Source organism: Ammospiza caudacuta, chromosome 33 (genome assembly GCF_027887145.1).
Source record: "Ammospiza caudacuta isolate bAmmCau1 chromosome 33, bAmmCau1.pri, whole genome shotgun sequence".
In the NCBI taxonomy this organism is placed as follows: Eukaryota; Metazoa; Chordata; class Aves; order Passeriformes; family Passerellidae; genus Ammospiza; species Ammospiza caudacuta.
This window is the reverse complement of record NC_080625.1, coordinates 230535-247040: the sequence shown is the minus strand read 5'-3', so window position 1 is coordinate 247040 and position 16506 is coordinate 230535. Positions and strand designations below refer to the sequence as shown.

The 16506-nt window shown below is 52.3% G+C and overlaps 3 protein-coding genes across 3 annotated transcripts; 2 read left to right on the top strand and 1 right to left on the bottom strand.

Moving 5' to 3' along the window:
- Window positions 1-70: 70 nt before the first annotated feature.
- On the top strand, window positions 71-3362 carry LOC131570176 (E3 ubiquitin-protein ligase TRIM39-like). The gene is made up of 5 exons (XM_058822521.1): window positions 71-229; window positions 591-698; window positions 856-878; window positions 1344-1459; window positions 1907-3362. The coding sequence occupies exons 1-5, from the start codon at window positions 71-73 to the stop codon at window positions 2425-2427; spliced, it is 927 nt and encodes a 308-aa protein (XP_058678504.1). The 3' UTR covers window positions 2428-3362.
- On the bottom strand, window positions 2412-11451 carry LOC131570175 (E3 ubiquitin-protein ligase TRIM7-like). Its single transcript, XM_058822520.1, has 9 exons — window positions 11161-11451; window positions 8679-9158; window positions 8138-8233; window positions 6795-7016; window positions 5460-5482; window positions 5176-5291; window positions 4760-4789; window positions 4230-4452; window positions 2412-3851 (listed from the first exon to the last, which is right to left on the bottom strand). Exons 1-9 carry the CDS (start codon window positions 11449-11451, stop codon window positions 3551-3553), a joined length of 1782 nt encoding a protein of 593 aa, XP_058678503.1. The 3' UTR covers window positions 2412-3550.
- LOC131570174 (E3 ubiquitin-protein ligase TRIM39-like) lies at window positions 11450-16390 on the top strand. The gene is made up of 6 exons (XM_058822519.1): window positions 11450-11845; window positions 12099-12194; window positions 12919-13149; window positions 13762-13784; window positions 14658-14773; window positions 15428-16390. Exons 1-6 carry the CDS (start codon window positions 11450-11452, stop codon window positions 15940-15942), a joined length of 1377 nt encoding a protein of 458 aa, XP_058678502.1. The 3' UTR covers window positions 15943-16390.
- Window positions 16391-16506: the final 116 nt, after the last annotated feature.

The following is a 16506-nucleotide window of genomic DNA, read 5'->3' as shown; positions in this document are numbered from 1 at the left end:
CACCCACCTGGATCCCGTTTTTTTGGGGATGATTTGGGTGCAGAAGGAGCGGGGCGGAGCAGCTCGAGGGATGAAAACCTGGAATTCTGATGAGGAGAAGCCGGGAGAGCCGGAGGGGCACCCGAGGCGTGGCACGGATCCACCCGGGACAGGGAGGGAGAACCGGGAAGGACCAAACCCGGCTGGGTCCGGATCCTCAGGGAGGGAATTCCAGCCGGGATTCGGCTTCGTGAGCCGGGGGAGGAAGACTCCGAGGAAGGAGAGCGGCCCTGGAGGACCTGGTAGGTGCCACCTGCTGACCCTGGGGACATCTGGGGAGAATCTGAGCTTGGGAATGCTCCTTTGGAGGAAAAACGATGATCTGGGCAGAATTTGTCCCGATTTGGGCAGAATTTGACAGAATTTGGGCAGGGATCTACAGGGATTTGAATCGGGGTTAGACTCCAGGTTTTTTTCCCCATGGGAAATTCCTTTCCATGAGTTCTTGGTGGTATTTCCCACCCCGTTTTTCCTTATTTTTGCAATTTAGAAGCCCTGCTGCCCAAATTCTGTCAAATTCTGCCCAAACTGAGCTCCTCTTGCTCCCACAGCTGCAAGATCTGAAAAATGAGCTGGAGAAGAGGCAGGCGAAAAAAACCCCGGAGATTTCCCACCAGGGAACCCCAGAACAGGGGCAGGAGGAGAAGAACCAGAAGCAGGTGAGGGAATTCTCCCGTTCTGAGGGAAAATCTGGGGGAAAAGGGAATTAAACCCCCCTGGGAGGGCTGGCGGTTCCCGGAATTCCCAAATAATTCCATTTTCTGTGATTTTGAGGGATCTCAGGCTGAGCTGCCTCTCGTTTCTCTCTTCCCCCAGGATGTGAAGAGCTCCATCAGCAGGTTTGTGGTTTCTTCTCCCTGGAAAATCTTTTCCACGAGTTTTCCCCGGAGGAATGGAGGAGAGAACTCAGAGCTCGGCTCCTTTTGGGATGTGCTGATCCGCTGGGATTTGGTCTCAAAAACCTCAAAATAATTTAAAATGCTTGGCTCTTCACTCTGGCCCAAAATTCCCCCCAAAAATTTCTTCCTTCCTCATAAAAAATTTAGAAAAAAAATTAGAAAAAAATTAGGTTTAGAAATAATTTAGGTTTAGAAAATTTTAGGTTTAGAAAAAAAGAAAATTTAGGTTTAGAAAAGGAAATGAATCCAACAGGGAAATTTGGCCTTTGATCTCCTGGATTCCCAAGGGAAAGGGGGGAAATTAAATCCCAAGATCCCAGCAGCACCAGCCCTCATTGCTGGCGGCTCCTGAGAAGTGTCGGGGGGGGTTTTGTCAGTTTTGTTTTAATTTATTTCTAATTCCAGGTGTGGGAAAGTGACTTTCCAGCTGCCCCTGGACGCGGCTCCGGGGCTGGAAGAGCGAGTTTGTCACTTCTCGTGGAGGAGCAGCGCCCTGAAGGAAACCCTGAGGAAGCTCCAAGGTACCCAGGGGGGGAACAAAAACAGATTTAAATTGTATTTTGGGAGAGCTGGAGGAGCTGAGCTGCCCTTCTCCCATCCTGGACCCCGACACGGCGCACCCCGAGCTGGCGCTGTCGGAGGACAGGAAGAGCATTTGGTCTAAAGATAGCAGGATGAAAACACAGAAGGATTACAAAACTACAAATTGACATGCCAAATAACACTACAAAATTACAAATTATTCATTCCAAATTAAGAAAATACACTTGAACATTGACCCCTGCTCTGTCCCCACAGCCAGCGTGACCCTGGACCCCGACACGGCGCACCCCGAGCTGGTTCTCTCTGAGGACGGGAAGAGCATTTGGTCTAAGGGCAGGGGGAGGAAAACCCTTACAAAATTACAAATTAACATCCAATTAACATGCCAATTAACAGTACAACACTGACCCAGCTCTGTCCCACAGCCAGCGTGACCCTGGACCCCGACACGGCGCACCCCGAGCTGGTTCTCTCCGAGGACGGGAAGAGCGTTTGGCGCGGATCCTCGCCCCGCCAGCTCCCGGACTGCCCCGAGCGCTTCGACCACTGGCCCTTCGTGCTGGGCTGCCAGGGCTTCGTGTCCGGGCGCCACTGCTGGCACGTGGACGTGGGCGACGGCGGCGACTGGGCCGTGGGCGTGGCGCGGGACTCGGTGCCCAGGAAGGGGCGGCTGAGCCTGGGCCCGCAGGGCGGGATCTGGGCCCTGGAGAAGTGGGGCGCGCAGCTGCGGGCGCTGACGGCGCGCAGGGCGACCCCGGTGGCGCCGCGGTGGCTGCCGCGCAGGGTCAGCGTGCACCTGGACTGCCACGGCGGCTCCGTGGCCTTCCTGGATGCCGAGGACGGGGCGCTGCTCTTCGTCTTCTCCCGGGCGGCCTTCGGCGGGGAGAGGCTCCGGCCCTGGCTCTGGGTGGTGGGGGCCCGGTCACGGCTGCGCGTGTGGCCCTGAGGGGAAATGTCCCCACGACTTTCACAGAGAATCGTGTGGGTTTGGGTTTGGGTTACAGTTAGTGTTAGGGTTAGTGTTAGTGTTAGGTTTCGGGTTAGGGTTAAGGTTAGAGTTAAGATTAGGGTTAGGTTAGGGTTAGGGTTTGGATTTGGGTTTGGATTTGGGTTATGGGTAGGCTTCAGCTTAGCTATAGGGTTAGGTTTTGGTTAGGGTTACAGTTAGTATCAGGGTTAGGTTAGGTTTAGGGTTAGGCTGGCGTTAGGAGTAGGGTTAAGGTTCGGTTTAGGGTTAAGGTTATGTTAGGGTTAGGGTTAGGTTTAAGATTAGGGTTAATTTTAGGGGACAATGAGGCACTAAACAGGGAAGAATCTGTGGAGAAGGGACTGTGGGTCAGAATAATTTGGAAGAAGGGGTAAATGGGAGAAATTGGAATGGAAAGGCCAATTTTTCCAAGTCTTGCCTGTCTGGCTGTAGACAATCCCACCTTCAAACCAAGGACTCTAAAGTTACATTTTTTAATGTAATGGTGGAGTTGGTCTTTTCTTTCTGAAAAATGTCCCTGTGATGACCAGGTCTGTGGATTCCATGTTTTATATAGTTAATAATAAAAATAATAATTAATAATAATTTTTAAATTGTGATTTCCCCCTCTGTGTCCTCCCTGAGTGCCAGCAGTGGGACGTGGCCTCCAGGGAAAAGGGACAGGGACAGTCCCTGGGCTTGTGGTTCTTGCAGGTCACAAACACAAATGAGGTTTAATTAAACAAATTAAATTACTAAACAAATTAGCAAATGAGATTTAATTAAACAAATGGGGTTTAGTTAAACAAATGGGGTGTAATTAAGCAAAATTAAATGAAACACCCAGAGGCAGCAAACACCAGACAGAGAAGTTGAAACATGCAAATTTTGGGTTTTTAATTCATCCAAAGCCAGAGGGGAGGACAGAAAAGGGATTGGGGTGGCGCAGGATGGGGTGGGACAGAGGTAGTTCCGTTTTCAGCCCCCAGATTTGGGGGTGACACCTCAGGACAGCGACCCCGAGGGATGCTCAGCGACTCCAGCAGCTACAAATCCCCGGGAGAGCCGGGAATGGTGAGAAAACCCCGGGATTTGGGGGCGCTCAGGGGCACAGGGTGAGCCGGGCGCCCTCTCCCCACACCAGGAACCAGGGGCGGACGCTCTGCCCCTGGAACGAGGCCGCCGGGAAGGCGAAGATCAAACTCCTCTCGTCGGCATCGAAAAACGCCACCTGGCCCCTCTCGTAGTCCAGGGCCACCCTCACCCTGCTGGGCACCCGGGCGAGGAACAGCGGGACGCGCTCCAGGGAGGTGAGAGCCCAGAACTGGCCCTGGCAGAGCCCCATGGACCAGAGCTCCCACTCGGAGCCCCCAGGGGTCTCTGTCCCACTCCCGGGGGTCTCTGCCCCACTCCCGGGGGTCTCTGCCCCACTCCCGGGTGTCTCTGCCCCATTCCCAAAGGCGTCTGCCCCACTCCCGGGGGTCTCTGCCCCATTCCCGGGGGTCTCTGCCCCACTCTCGGGGGTCTCTGCCCCATTCCAACAGGCGTCTGCCCCACTCCCGGGGGTCTCTGCCCCAATCCCGAGGGTCTCTCTTCCACTCCCGGGCATCCCTGCCCCATTCCCGAGTGTCTCTGCCCCATTCCCGGGGGTCTCTGTCCCACTCCCGGGCATCCCTGCTCCACTCCCGAGGGTCTCTGCCCCACTCCCGAGGGTCTCTGCCCCATTCCCGGGGGTCTCTGCCCCATTCCTGGGGGTCTCTCTCCCATTCCCGGGGGTCTCCCTGGCCACCCCCAGCGCCCAGGACCCCTCTGGTGCCACCCACACGTCCCAGCAGCGCCTCCCGCCCGTGACGCCCTCGCGGCCCAGCACGGAAGGGTCGGTGCCGGGCTCGGGTTGGGGTCCGTCCCCGGGAGGGTCCTGGGCTCTTTCCCAGCTGACGCTGCTCCCGTCGGGCGCCACGAGGAGCTGGGGGTGGGCAGTGCTGGGGTCCAGCGTCACCGTCACTGCGGCAGAGGGGATTCCGTGGGTCCTGCCTTCCCCGCGGGGCTTTTCCCCTCATTTCCCATCACTTTCCCTCATTTTCTCCTCATTTTCTCCTCATTTCCCCCTCATTTCCTCCTCATTTTCCCTTCATTATTTCCCCTAATTTCCCCCTCATTTCCCATCATTTTCCCCTCATTTCCCATCATTTTCTCCTCATTTCTCATTTCCTTTTCCCCTGATTTTCCCCTCATTTCTCTTCATTTTCTCCTCATTTCCCCCTTATTTTCCCCTCATTTTCCCCTCATTTTCCCCCACCCCAGGACTCACTTCTCTCGGGCAGCTCGAAGGCCAGGATGTCTGAAAAAAAGGGGAGAAAGGGGAGATGTGGACTGATTGAAAAATACGGGAAAAAGTGGGAATGGGAATTTGGGGAGGCTGCTCAGCCATGCTGAGAATTACAACGTTTTATTGCAATAAAAACCTAATTGCAGTTAAAATAATTGCAGTTAAAATAATCACAATAAGTTACTGCATGTGCTTTAAGTACACAAATATAATTTATGGATGCACATATGCATATTAATTATAGAATAAACTTACCATAAATTTTAAAATTTAATTATTAAATGTATAATGCAAATTTAATATAAATTAATTTTTAATTAAATTAAATTTTATTAATTTAATTTAATTTAATAAAATCAATTAAATTAATCTCTTCATCCCCCAGCCTGCTCCAATACCTTGGAATCTCCTCAGTGTCTCCTCCAGGGGAACATTTTCCTCCCTGAAACGTTGAATTTTATTTTCCAAATCTGGAAGAGGCGACGGGGGCAGCTGGAAATTTTCATTTCTGAGGCTGGAAAAGGATGGAAAAAAGAGGTTGAGGATCCACCCCGGAGAGAATTCCCTGTGCACACCCACAGATTTGGGCACAAACCTGAATATTTTGGTCTCCAAATGAGGCCAAAACAGGGATTTGGGCACAAACCCGAATATTTTGGTGCTCAGGAAGCCCCGCCCTTACCTGCTCAAGGTGCTGCTGATGTCCTGGAGGGGACAGAAGGGACACAGGGCACGGTGAATCACTCGGAATCACGTGAAAAAGTAGATTTTTGGGGTTTTTAGAATGGGGGTTCAGGGGGCAAAATGGAGGGATCTGGGCCAGCCTTCCTCCTCCTTCTTCTTCTTGGCCTCCATCGTCTGCTGTGATGTTGGCACTTTTGGTTTGGTTTAGAGTAGGAGCTCACTGTCTATTTAATTTTTATTTAATTTTAATACCGTATTATTTTTAATTTTAATATTGTAGGTAATTTAAATATTGTCGTTTTAAATAGCGCATATGTAAATATTGTAGTTGTTTCTATAAAAAGACAACTCCACCCTGGGTGCAGGCAGAGTGCCTCTGACTGTTCTGCTGAGTGGACCTTGTCTGGACAGGAGAAAAAAATTTATAGATAAGATACAATAAAAAAAAAAAAAAAAAAAAAAAAGATAAAATTGAGAATGATAAATGAAGAGCTCTGACTCCTTCTTGGCTGGGAAAAGAGACTTTCCAACTTTTCTCGGGACAAGAAACTTTCTCTGGGAAAAGAGACTTTCCAATTTTTCTAAGAGACTTTCCAACTTTTCCCAGGACAAGAAATTTTCTCTGGGAAAAGAGACTTTCCAATTTTTCTAAGAGGCTTCTCAACTTTTCTCAGGACAAGAAACTTTCTCTGGGAAAAGAGACTTTCCAGCTTTTCTAAGAGGCTTCCCAACTTTTCTGGGGACAAGAAGCTTTCACTAAGAAAAGAGACTTTTTGACTTTTCTCAGGACAAGAAACTTTCTCTGGGAAAGGAGACTTTCCGACTTTTCTCAGGAAAAGAAACTTCGGGAAAAGAGACTTTCCGACTTTTCTAAGAGACTTTCCGGCTTTTCTCGGGACAAGAAACTTTCTCTGGGAAAGGAGACTTCCCAGCTTTTCTCAAGACAAGAAACTTTCTCTGAGAAAAGAGACTTTCCAACTTTTCTAAGAGACTTTCCGACTTTTCCCGGGACAAGAAACTTTCTCTGGGAAAGGAGACTTTCCGACTTTTCTCAGGAAAAGAAACTTCGGGAAAAGAGACTTTCCAACTTTTCTAAGAGACTTTCCGACTTTTCCCGGGACAAGAAACTTTCTCTGGGAAAGGAGACTTTCCGACTTTTCTCAGGAAAAAGAAACTTTGGGAAAAGAGACTTTCCGACTTTTCTAAGAGACTTTCCGGCTTTTCTCGGGACAAGAAACTTTCTGTGAGAAAAGAGACTTCCCAGCTTTTCCAAGAGCCTTTCCCGCTCATCTCGGGGTCCCCGCGCCAGCCGAGCCCCCGGCGCCGCTGTCACCTGCAGGAAGGGGCGCGCCGGCCGCCGCCGCAGCTCCAGGGCGCGGCTCTCGAGCCGGGAGATCTCCTGGGTCAGCGCCGTCACCGCCTCCTCGTGCGCCCGCCCGAGGTCGCTCTGCAGGCGCCGCAGCCGCGCCAGGAGGCGCCGCCAAAGCTCCTCCAGGCACCGGCGCAGCCCCTGGAAATGCGACAGGAGGCGCTGCCGCTCCGCCTCGGTCCGCGCCTGCCGGGTGCCGCGCACGGGCAAAGGAGATTTGGATTTTTAGTCAAAACCCCTCCCTGCGCAGAGACCCCAGCCCCAGGAACGGCCGCCCGCCTCTAAACCCATCGGGACACACCCCTGCCCGAGACATAAAATTTAACGGATTTAGGGATTTTATAGGAGCTGAGGTTTTAGTTAGAGATAAGATTTATTGGAGTTAATCAAAATAAATGATGAGGTTAAGAGTTAGTAGCTAACTAATAATTGATTGCTTGTCGACACAATGTTTGCTTAGTTGGGTTTGTAATTAATTGATTGCTTGGTTAGCTGGTTTATAATGAAGAATATAGAAATGGTTTTTAGGAACACGAGACAATTGTTTTTAGGAACACAAGACAATTGTAGGCCTCCTCTGTCGGGAGTCCATCAGGAGACACCCCCGCCTAAAATGTAAATTTTAAAGGATTTAGGGATTTTATACGAGCTGAGATCTTAGTTAGAGAGATAAGCTTTATTGGAGTTAATCAAAATAAATGATGGAGTTAAGAGTTAGTAGTTAACTAATAATTGATTGCTTGTCAACATAATGTTTCGTTAGCTGGGTTTGTAATGAAGAATATAGAAACTGATAAATGGTTTTTAGGAACATAACACAATTGTTTTTAGGAACATTATACAATTGTGGCCTCCTCTGTTCTGAAACCGTTTGAAGATGGGGAATGGGAGTTCTGCCAATGGGTTCAATTGTCACATTTGCATTGAAAAGGTAGAAGGGTCAGAAGGTGGAAGACTTCATTTATTTCCTCTTTTTCGGACCCTTCCCCATGAAAGGGACCACCGAGTCATTTTGAGGAACAAACTACACATGCTTAATTAGCTTTTGAACTAATTGCCATACAAAGCGGGGACTGGGATGTACCAAAGTTATGAATATGTAATTTTATTTTGGGTATTCAATACTTGTATAGATAAAAGGGCTCTGGAATCACCTGTAAATCGCGGTGTGAATTTGAGAACTATCCTGAAATTCACTTTCTAACTTTAAACTGTCAGAGAGGCTTTGTCTGTCATACTTGGATATGGGTACCAGATCAATATCCATATTTTTAATAAATCACGCCCGTCCGCTCCACAGCATTTACCAAACACTCCCAGTTTCTCCTCATTTCAGCCTCCCGGAGCTCCAGGAGTTTGTCCCTGTCGTCCTTCAGGGTCTGCAGCCCGGCCTGGATTTGTTCCTGAGGGAAGGAAAAATATAAAAATCCCGTTTTTTGGGAAGGGGGTTGGAGTGCTGGTAACTCCGTTTCTCCTCCCATTTCCAGGAAAAAAAAAAAAAATCCCGCTCTTTTTGCCCATATTCCTGCAGATTTAGGGATGGTCTGCAGGAAAATTGTCCCGCTCTTTTTGCCCACATTCCTGCAGATTTAGGGGTGGGCTCCAGTAAAAAAATCTCGCTCTTTTTGCCCATATTCCTGCAGATTTAGGGATCTGGTGCCCGCTGGGCGCTGGAGCGGGACAGCGGCCGGAATTCCGCGGCACGGAGGAGGAGGATGAGGGGGATGAAGACCCCGATCGCTCCAGGCTCGGCGGAGAACAGAGAGAGCAGAAGCAGCTGAGCGTGTCCCGATCCCCTAAAGGGTCTGGGGGCCCGGGGGGACATTTTTGGGTGGAAACGGCGATTACCTCGAACTCCCGCACCGCCTCCGGCAGCGGCAGCACCGTGTGCGCTCGGTGCGCCCGCGACTCGCGGCAGATCGCGCACAGCAGAGCCGCGTCCTCCTTGCAGAAAGCCTCCAGCGGCTCCCGGTGCCTCCGGCAGCCTTCCTCCTCCTCCTCCTCCTCCTCCTCGGCTGCCAGCGCCTCCCCGCGGCTCAGGCGCCGGGCCAGCTCCAGCACCCGCTGCAGCTCGCGGCTCGGGCGGAGGCTCCGCCGCGGGGCCGTGTCCCGGCAGCGCGGGCACGCGAACCCGCCCGTGGGCCACTCCCAGCAGCGCTCGATGCACGCCCGGCAGAAGTGGTGCCCGCAGTGGATGGACACGGGGTCGCGGAAATATTCCCGGCAGATGGGGCAGGAGGCCTCGCCCGGCAGCTCGTCCATGGCTGCCCGGAGCCGCCGCCGCTTTCGGTTTCCCCGCGCTCCGGGGGAGGCGGCGCCTTCCTGTCCCTGGTGGGGATGGGGATGGAGGGTGGGAGGTGGCAAAAATCCGCCTGATTTGGCCCGAAATCCTGCCTTCGGAGGGGCTGGGGATGGAGGGTGGGAGGTGGCCAAAATACGCTCTTTTGGCCCCAAAAACCTGCCCGAGGTGGGGCTGAGGATGGAGGGTGGGAGGTGGCCAAAATCCTCCTGACTCGGCCCCAAAATCCTGCCCCCGTGTGAGTTGAGGATGGAGGGTGGGAAGTGGCAAAAATCCTCCTGATTGAGCCCAAAATCCTGAGGATGGAGGGTAGGCAGTGGCCAAAATCTTCCTGATTTGGCCCCAAAATCCTGGGCCTGAGGATGGAGGGACCTGCATTCATCAGGCGGGAACTTCCCACCCTTGTCCTTGCATTTTTTTAAAAATAAATTTAAATTCAGATTTTAGAGAATTTTTATTGAGGTTTTTCCTCCGAAACGGCGACAAAAGGAGGCAGGTTGATCCCATCCCTGGATTTACTCACACCTAGAAGAAATTGGGCAAAATCCTGCTGAAAAACTTGGATTAGTGATTTTATTTTCCTCTGGCAGTGAGGAAATCTCTCCTTGCCGGTTAAACCCGAGCCTCCAGCTCGCTCTTGAGCCCGAGAATTCACCGTGATCGCACCCGGATAATCACGGATTTCACGGATAATCAAGGAGGGAAATCGCTTGGAAAGGGGATCCTGATCCATCCCAACTCTTTGCAGGACTCACCCCCCGATAAATCAACCTTGGACCCAGATTAAGAAAAAAAAAAAAAAAAAAAAAAAAAAAAAAAAAAAAAAAAGTGTTCAGCACCAAGCCGCCCCCCAGGTTTCAGTCTGAATGTTCCGAGCACCGGAAAACCCACAACCCCCCAAAAACTCTCTCACAGAATTAACGGCGGGTGAGTTTTTGACCGATTTCCTCAATTAAAAAAAGGGAAAAAAAAAAATCATCGCTTCGGTACCAGCCCCGAGTTCCGGTGGCTTCTGCACTTGTCTGGGGGGGCTACGTAAAAAAAAGGAAAGTTAAAAATAAAATTAAAGATAGGAAAGTCTGTGGTCAGCCCCGAGCCGTGAGAGAAGTGATTTCCTGTGAAAAAGGAGAAGTGAAAGGAGCAATAAAATTATTTTTGAATAAAGGTGCTGTAGCTGCACACGTAGGGGTGGGGAGGGGTGGAGTGCTGAAAAATGGGGAATTTGGGAATTCTGAACAATAGGGAATGAGCAGCAAAGGATGAGCCAAGGATTGCTCCAAGCTCTGTCCCCACGGCCCCAATTATTAATTGCCCTTTGATTAATTAACTAAGAGTGACTCAATAAATTAAACACGCATGTAAATTAAATTTATCAAGGAGTAAATTAAAAATAAATACATTGAAAGCAGCGAAACCAGGCTGGTTCCTGGTTCAGACTTCGAGGGGAGGCCTGGGGCGGCCTCGCCCTTTCCCTGGGTGTTTTTTGGGGGAGAAAGGAGTGAAAAAGGGGCTGAGGGCGGATTCCAACCGAGCCGGTAATTGATGAATGAACCTGGTGTCAAACCTGGTGCCAAACCCGGTATTAGACTCGGTGCCAAACCCGGTATTAGACCCAGCGCCAATCCCAGTATTAGACCCGGTGCCAAGCCCGGTATCAGACCTGGTACCAAACGAGCCGGTGCCAAGCCCGGTGTCAATTCCGGCGCCAAGCGTGGTATTACCCCCAAACGAGCCGGCGTCAAACCCGGTATTAACCCCGGTGCTAAGCCCGGTATTAGCCCCAGTACCAAACCAGCCGGTGCTAAGCCCGGTATCAGCCCCGGTGCCGAGCCCGGTGCTAAGCCCGGTATCAGCCCCAGCGCCAAACCGCCCCGGGCCACGCCCGGCGCCGAGCCCTGCTCATCTCGGCAGCGCAGCCGCTCCGCTCCGCTCCCCTCCCGCTCCCAGCCCGGGACACCGGCAGGAAGCGGAGCCGCCGCGGCCCCGGGGGGGGCGGAACCGAGGCAGAACAAGGGCGGAACCCAGGCGGACCCGAGGAGGAACCGGGGCGGAACCGAGGCGGAACCGGTGCGGACCCGAGGAGGAACCGGGGCGGACCCGAGGCGGAACCGGGACGGAACCGAGGCGGAACCCAGGCGGACCCGAGGAGGAACCGGGGCGGAACCAGGACGGAACCGGTGCGGACCCGAGGCGGAACCGGGACGGAACCAGGACGGAACCGGTGCGGACCCGAGGCGGAACCGGGACGGACCCGAGGCGGAACCGGGACGGACCCGAGGCGGAACCGGTGCGGACCCGGTCCGGTGCCGGCGGCGCGGCCATGGCCGAGCTCCGCGCCGAAGCCTCGTGCCCGCTGTGCTTCGGGCTCTTCCAGGAGCCCGTGTCCATCCACTGCGGGCACAACTTCTGCCGGGCGTGCATCGAGCGCTGCTGGCGGAGCTGCCGGGACAGCTTCGCGTGCCCGCGCTGCCGGGAGGCGGCCCCGGAGCGCAGCCTGAGACCCAACGCGGAGCTGGCCGGCATCATCCGCATCGCGCAGCGCCTCAGCCTCCGCGGCCGGGCCCGCGACGGGGAGCGGCTCTGCCCGAAGCACGGCGAGGCGCTGAAGCTGTTCTGCGAGGAGGAGCAGAGCCCGGTGTGCCGCGAGTGCCGCCGCTCCCCGGAGCACCGGCTGCACGCCGCCGTGCCCATCGAGGAGGCGGCGGAGGAGCACAAGGTGGGGATGTCCAGGTGTTCCTGGGGGTGAGGGATGAGGGGGAGGAGGGAAAGGCCAGGTGAGTGTGGTTTTCCTTGCAAAAGTCGGGATTTCTGCGCTTTCCGCCCGTTGGGTGACGGCCGCTCCCATTCCCGCCCGCCCCGCGCGCCCGGTATCGCCGGATGGAAAAAAAGGCACCGAGCCGCGGTTGGTGCTTCTCCCCCGGATGGAGGGAAAGGCACCGAGCCGCTGTTGGTGTTTTTCCTTCTCTCAGGAGAGATTGCAGGCTCACGCGCAGATCCTCAGGGACCGCAGAGAGAAGATGCTGGGGCAGAAGGCGGCGGAGGAAGGGAAGAGCTCGGAGCTGCTGGTGGGTGACCCTTCCCTTGTCCCTGCGAGCGCACCTGGGCACACCTGGGCACACCTGGGCACACCTGTGCCCGCCGCCGCCCTCACGGCGAGGAAATTCCCCGCCGTGAGTTCAGGTATCCAACCCAAACCTGGATTTTTCCCAGGAGTTTTGCCTCTTTCCATGTGCTCACAAGTGGGGCACATCCCCAGATTCCCCAGAAAACGGGAATCACCCCAATTGCATTTTTATTTTTTTGCCTTGTTTTCCCTTTCCCTGATCTCTAACACTGACTAATCTGTTTATGGGTTTATTTTGCACCTTCCCTCGTCCAAAGGTCCGGAGCCCTTTTTGGGTGCAAAGTTTACGGGCCATGGGAAAACGCTTTGCCAGCGATCCCCGCCTAGAAATGGCAGAAAAAAAAAACCCCAAAAACCCCCAAAAACAAACAAACAAAACCCCACACATATATAAAAATAAAAATATACAATATATTTATATATTGTATATAAAATACATATAATATAAAATATATAATATATATTTTATATATAACATAACATAATATAATATAATATTAATACATAAATATATATATATAATTTAAAAAATTATTTAAAATTCTGTGGATACTCCCCATGCTTTGCAAGAACCCTGGCGGTGACAAATCCCCTTCCAAGCCCACCCCGCTGGCGCTTCCCTCCCTCCCAGCCCCGTCCCAGCCCCTCCGGTGTTCCCGTGGCAGGAGCGGGTGGCGGCGGAGCGGCGGCGGCTCCGGTGCCGGGTGCGGGAGCTGCAGCAGCTCCTGGAGGGGCAGGAGCGGCTCCTCCTGGCCCGGCTGGCGCAGCTGGAGCGGGACATCGAGCGCAGGCGGGAGGAGAGCGTCGGCCGCCTCTCGGAGCGCATCTCCTCCGTGGGACGGCAGATCCAGGAGCTGGAGGAAAAGTGCCGGCAGCCGCCCTGGGAGCTGCTGCAGGTGAGGAGCCACCAAAACACCAAATCCCGAGCCTTGGAAAACCCAGAGAATCCCAGGTTTGGGCAGGAAGGGGCCTCAAATCCCAAACAGAATCCCAGGTTTGGGCAGGAAGGGGCCTCCCGGAGCCACAGCAAACACACCTTCCACTGGGCTGTGCTTCTCCAGCCTGGAGATATAAAAAATCCTTTGGCTAAACAGCCAAACATTTGAACAGCCATATATTCAAATATCCAAATTTTCAAACAGCCAAACGTTCAAACAAACAAACTTTCAAATATCCAAATATTTAAACACCCAATCATTCAAACACCCCTATACATTTAAACAGCCAAACATTCAAACATCCAAACACCCCTATATTCAAACAGCCAAACATTCAAATGAGCAGAGATGCTAATTAGGAGCCGCAACCGTGGGCGGGGCGATGATGCCGATAACCCAACTGCTTATCAGAGCTGCCTCACCTGCATTCCCGCGGATCCGGAATCCCCCAGGGTCACTCCGGAGCCCTCCCTGGCTGCTCACCCCGGGCTGGCTCCGCCCTGACCTGTCCGTCCGTCTGTCTGAGTGTCTGCGTGTCTGTCTGTGTGTGTGTCTGTCTCTCCCCTGCAGGACAGCAGAGACATCCTGAGCAGGTTTGTGGCTCCTCACGTGCATTCCCGATGTGTTCTTGTTTGGCTTTGGTGGACCCCAAAACCCCCAAGACCCCCTGACCTGTGTGAGATGGACACAGGACACGACTGGGACACCACAAAAATCCAGTTAGGATGGTGGAGATCAGGGTCAGGTATACCTTCAGGGTTGGGAAGGAACCCCAAAATCCCAACAAACCCTGACCTGTGTGGCACGGACACAGGACACGGCTGGGACACCACAAAAATCCAGTTGGGATGGTGGAGACCGGGGTCAGGTACCTTCAGAGGGGTGAAGGAACCCCAAAACCCCCTGAGATGGACACAGGACGGCTGGGACACCACCCAAGTCCAGTTAGGATGGTGGAGACTGGGGTCAGGTACCTTCAGGGGATGAAGGAACCTCCAGTTCTGCTGTGGCTGCTCTCTGATCTGTGAAAACCTGGCTGATTCTGGAGGGATGGGATTTTCCTCCTCAAAAACAGGGAGCCGGATCTAAAAGGGTTAAATTCTGAGGGAATTAGAATTTTGGGAATTAGAATTCTACACCCTTAACAGATCTGATTGTGTCCCCTCCAGACTGGGGGTGGGAAGGAGGAAAGCGGGCAAGGAAAATTGTTTTTATTCCCTAATTTCCACTGGTAAAAAATCTTCACCATCCAGAGGCTCCTCAGTCATGGCTGGGTCAGAAACTTCTCCAGGAGGAGCAGATCCCAAAAACCTCCTGGAGATGCCAAAACCTGACAGGAAGGGAGTTATAAAATCATGGAAATTTGGGATGGTTTGGGTCAGAAAGGGTTTTTCAAGCCTTCCCAGCTGCCTCTCCAGTCCCACTATTCCAAATTTTTGTGGAAAAATTTTTTTTCTGATTTCCAGGCTGGAGGAGCAGAGCGCCCCAGAGTTGGTGGAGACCTCAGCAGAGCTGGCAGAGGAACCCACAGGGCCGCCCCAGGAAAATGTCACCCTCAAGGAGATGCTGAAGAAATTCCAAGGTAGGGAGGGAGCAGGGAAAGGGGGGTGGGCGCTGTGTCAGTACCACATTTGGAAAGTGCCCCACAAAGGTGGAAATTCCAGAAATTTCCACATGGAAACTTCAGAAAGGGGGAGCGCCGGGACAGCCCCAAATGACCAGCAAAACCCCCACACTCCAGAGCTTCATTTTCCCATAATTTCTCCGTCATTTACTCCATCATTTACTCTGTAATTTCTCCATAATTTCTCCATAGTTTCTCCATAATTTTCCCATAATTTTCTCCATAATTTCTCCATAGTTTCTCTATAATTTCTCCATCGTTTACTCCATAATTTCTCGATCATTTTCTCCATAATTTCTCCATAATTTTCTTCATAATTTCTCCATCATTTCTCAATAATTTTCTTAATAATTTTCTCAATCATTTCTCAGTCATTTTCTCAATAATTTTCTCCATCATTTTCTCCATCATTTCTCGATAATTTTCTCCATAATTTCTCCGTAATTTCTCCATCATTTCTCCATCATTTCTCCATCATTTCTTGATCATTTTCTCAATCATTTGTCCCCCCAAAGGTGAGACAAAGCCAATCCCAAAGGTGGCACAAACCCACCCCAAATCTCTGGCGGGGCCAGACCCCAACCGTCCCTCCTTCCCTCCCTCCCTCCGCAGTCAGCCTGACGCTGGACCCCGACACCGCCCATCCCCGCCTGGCCCTGTCCGAGGATGGGAGATGCGTCCGCTGGGACGACGCCCGCAGATCCGTCCCCGAGCACCCCAAACGCTTCGACTCCTCCCGATGCGTGCTGGCCCACGAGGGGTTCACCTGCGGCCGCCACTACTGGGAGGTCCAGGTGTGCCAGGGCTCGGCCTGGGCCCTCGGCGTGGCCAAGGCCTCCGTGGCCAGGAAGGGCCGGGTCAGCGTCAAGCCCGAGCGGGGGATCTGGGCCGTGGGGCAGTGCGGCAGCCAGTGCCAGGCTCTGACGTCCCCCAGTGTCCCCATCGCCCTCCCTGAGGCCCCCGAGGTGGTTGGGGTCTACCTGGACTATGAGGGCGGGCGCGTGGCGTTTTTCGATGTGCAGAGGGAGGTGCCGATGTTCGCGTACCCCGCGGCGAGGTTTGGGGGCGAGGAGCTGCTGCCCCTGCTGTGCCTGGGCAGGGGGTGCTGCTTCAGGCTGAGCCCCTGAGCCCCCCGAGGTGGGGTACGCAGCTGAGAGGGAGTTTGGGTGGGAAATTGCATTTTTTACATTGCTTCTCCATAATTTCTTCATAATTTCCATAGTTTCTCCGTCATTTCTCCATCATTTTCTCTATAATTTCTTGATAATATTCTCCATAATTTTCTCCATAATTTCTCCATCATCTTTCCATCATTTCCATTATTTCTCCATTATTTTCTCCATCATTTCTTCATAATTTCCTCCATCATTTTCTAAATCATTTCTCCATAATTCCTCGATCATTTTCTCGATAATTTCTCCATAGTTTCTCCATCATTTCTCTGTCATTTTCTCCCTCATTTCTGCACAATTTTTTCCCTCATTTCTCCATCATTTCTCGATAATTTTTTCCATCATTTCCATCATCTCCATTTTCCTGCAAGGAGAATTCAGAGAAATGTTGGTCCGAGGGTTCTGAGAGGCTTTTACCATTTGGGAGTGAGAAATAAAAAGGGAGAAAATGCACAGAGACCTCTTTTTTTAGTGAATTCAACCCAAAAAAATCTTATGTTTAGGTCTTGTTATGAGCGA

Coding starts and splice junctions, on each gene's coding strand:
- LOC131570176 (XM_058822521.1), top strand. CDS start 71: ATGAAAACCTGGAATTCTGATGAGGAGAAGCCGGGAGAGCCGGAGGGG. Junction 879..1,343: donor GTGAAGAGCTCCATCAGCAG/GTTTGTGGTTTC, acceptor TTCTAATTCCAG/GTGTGGGAAAGTGACTTTCC. Junction 1,460..1,906: donor AACCCTGAGGAAGCTCCAAG/GTACCCAGGGGG, acceptor TCTGTCCCACAG/CCAGCGTGACCCTGGACCCC.
- LOC131570174 (XM_058822519.1), top strand. CDS start 11,450: ATGGCCGAGCTCCGCGCCGAAGCCTCGTGCCCGCTGTGCTTCGGGCTC. Junction 12,195..12,918: donor GGAAGAGCTCGGAGCTGCTG/GTGGGTGACCCT, acceptor TTCCCGTGGCAG/GAGCGGGTGGCGGCGGAGCG. Junction 13,150..13,761: donor CGCCCTGGGAGCTGCTGCAG/GTGAGGAGCCAC, acceptor TCTCCCCTGCAG/GACAGCAGAGACATCCTGAG.
- LOC131570175 (XM_058822520.1), bottom strand. CDS start 11,451: ATGGCCGCGCCGCCGGCACCGGACCGGGTCCGCACCGGTTCCGCCTCG. Junction 7,017..8,137: donor GGAGAAACTGGGAGTGTTTG/GTAAATGCTGTG, acceptor GGCACCCGGCAG/GCGCGGACCGAGGCGGAGCG. Junction 4,453..4,759: donor CTTCGAGCTGCCCGAGAGAA/GTGAGTCCTGGG, acceptor CCTCTGCCGCAG/TGACGGTGACGCTGGACCCC.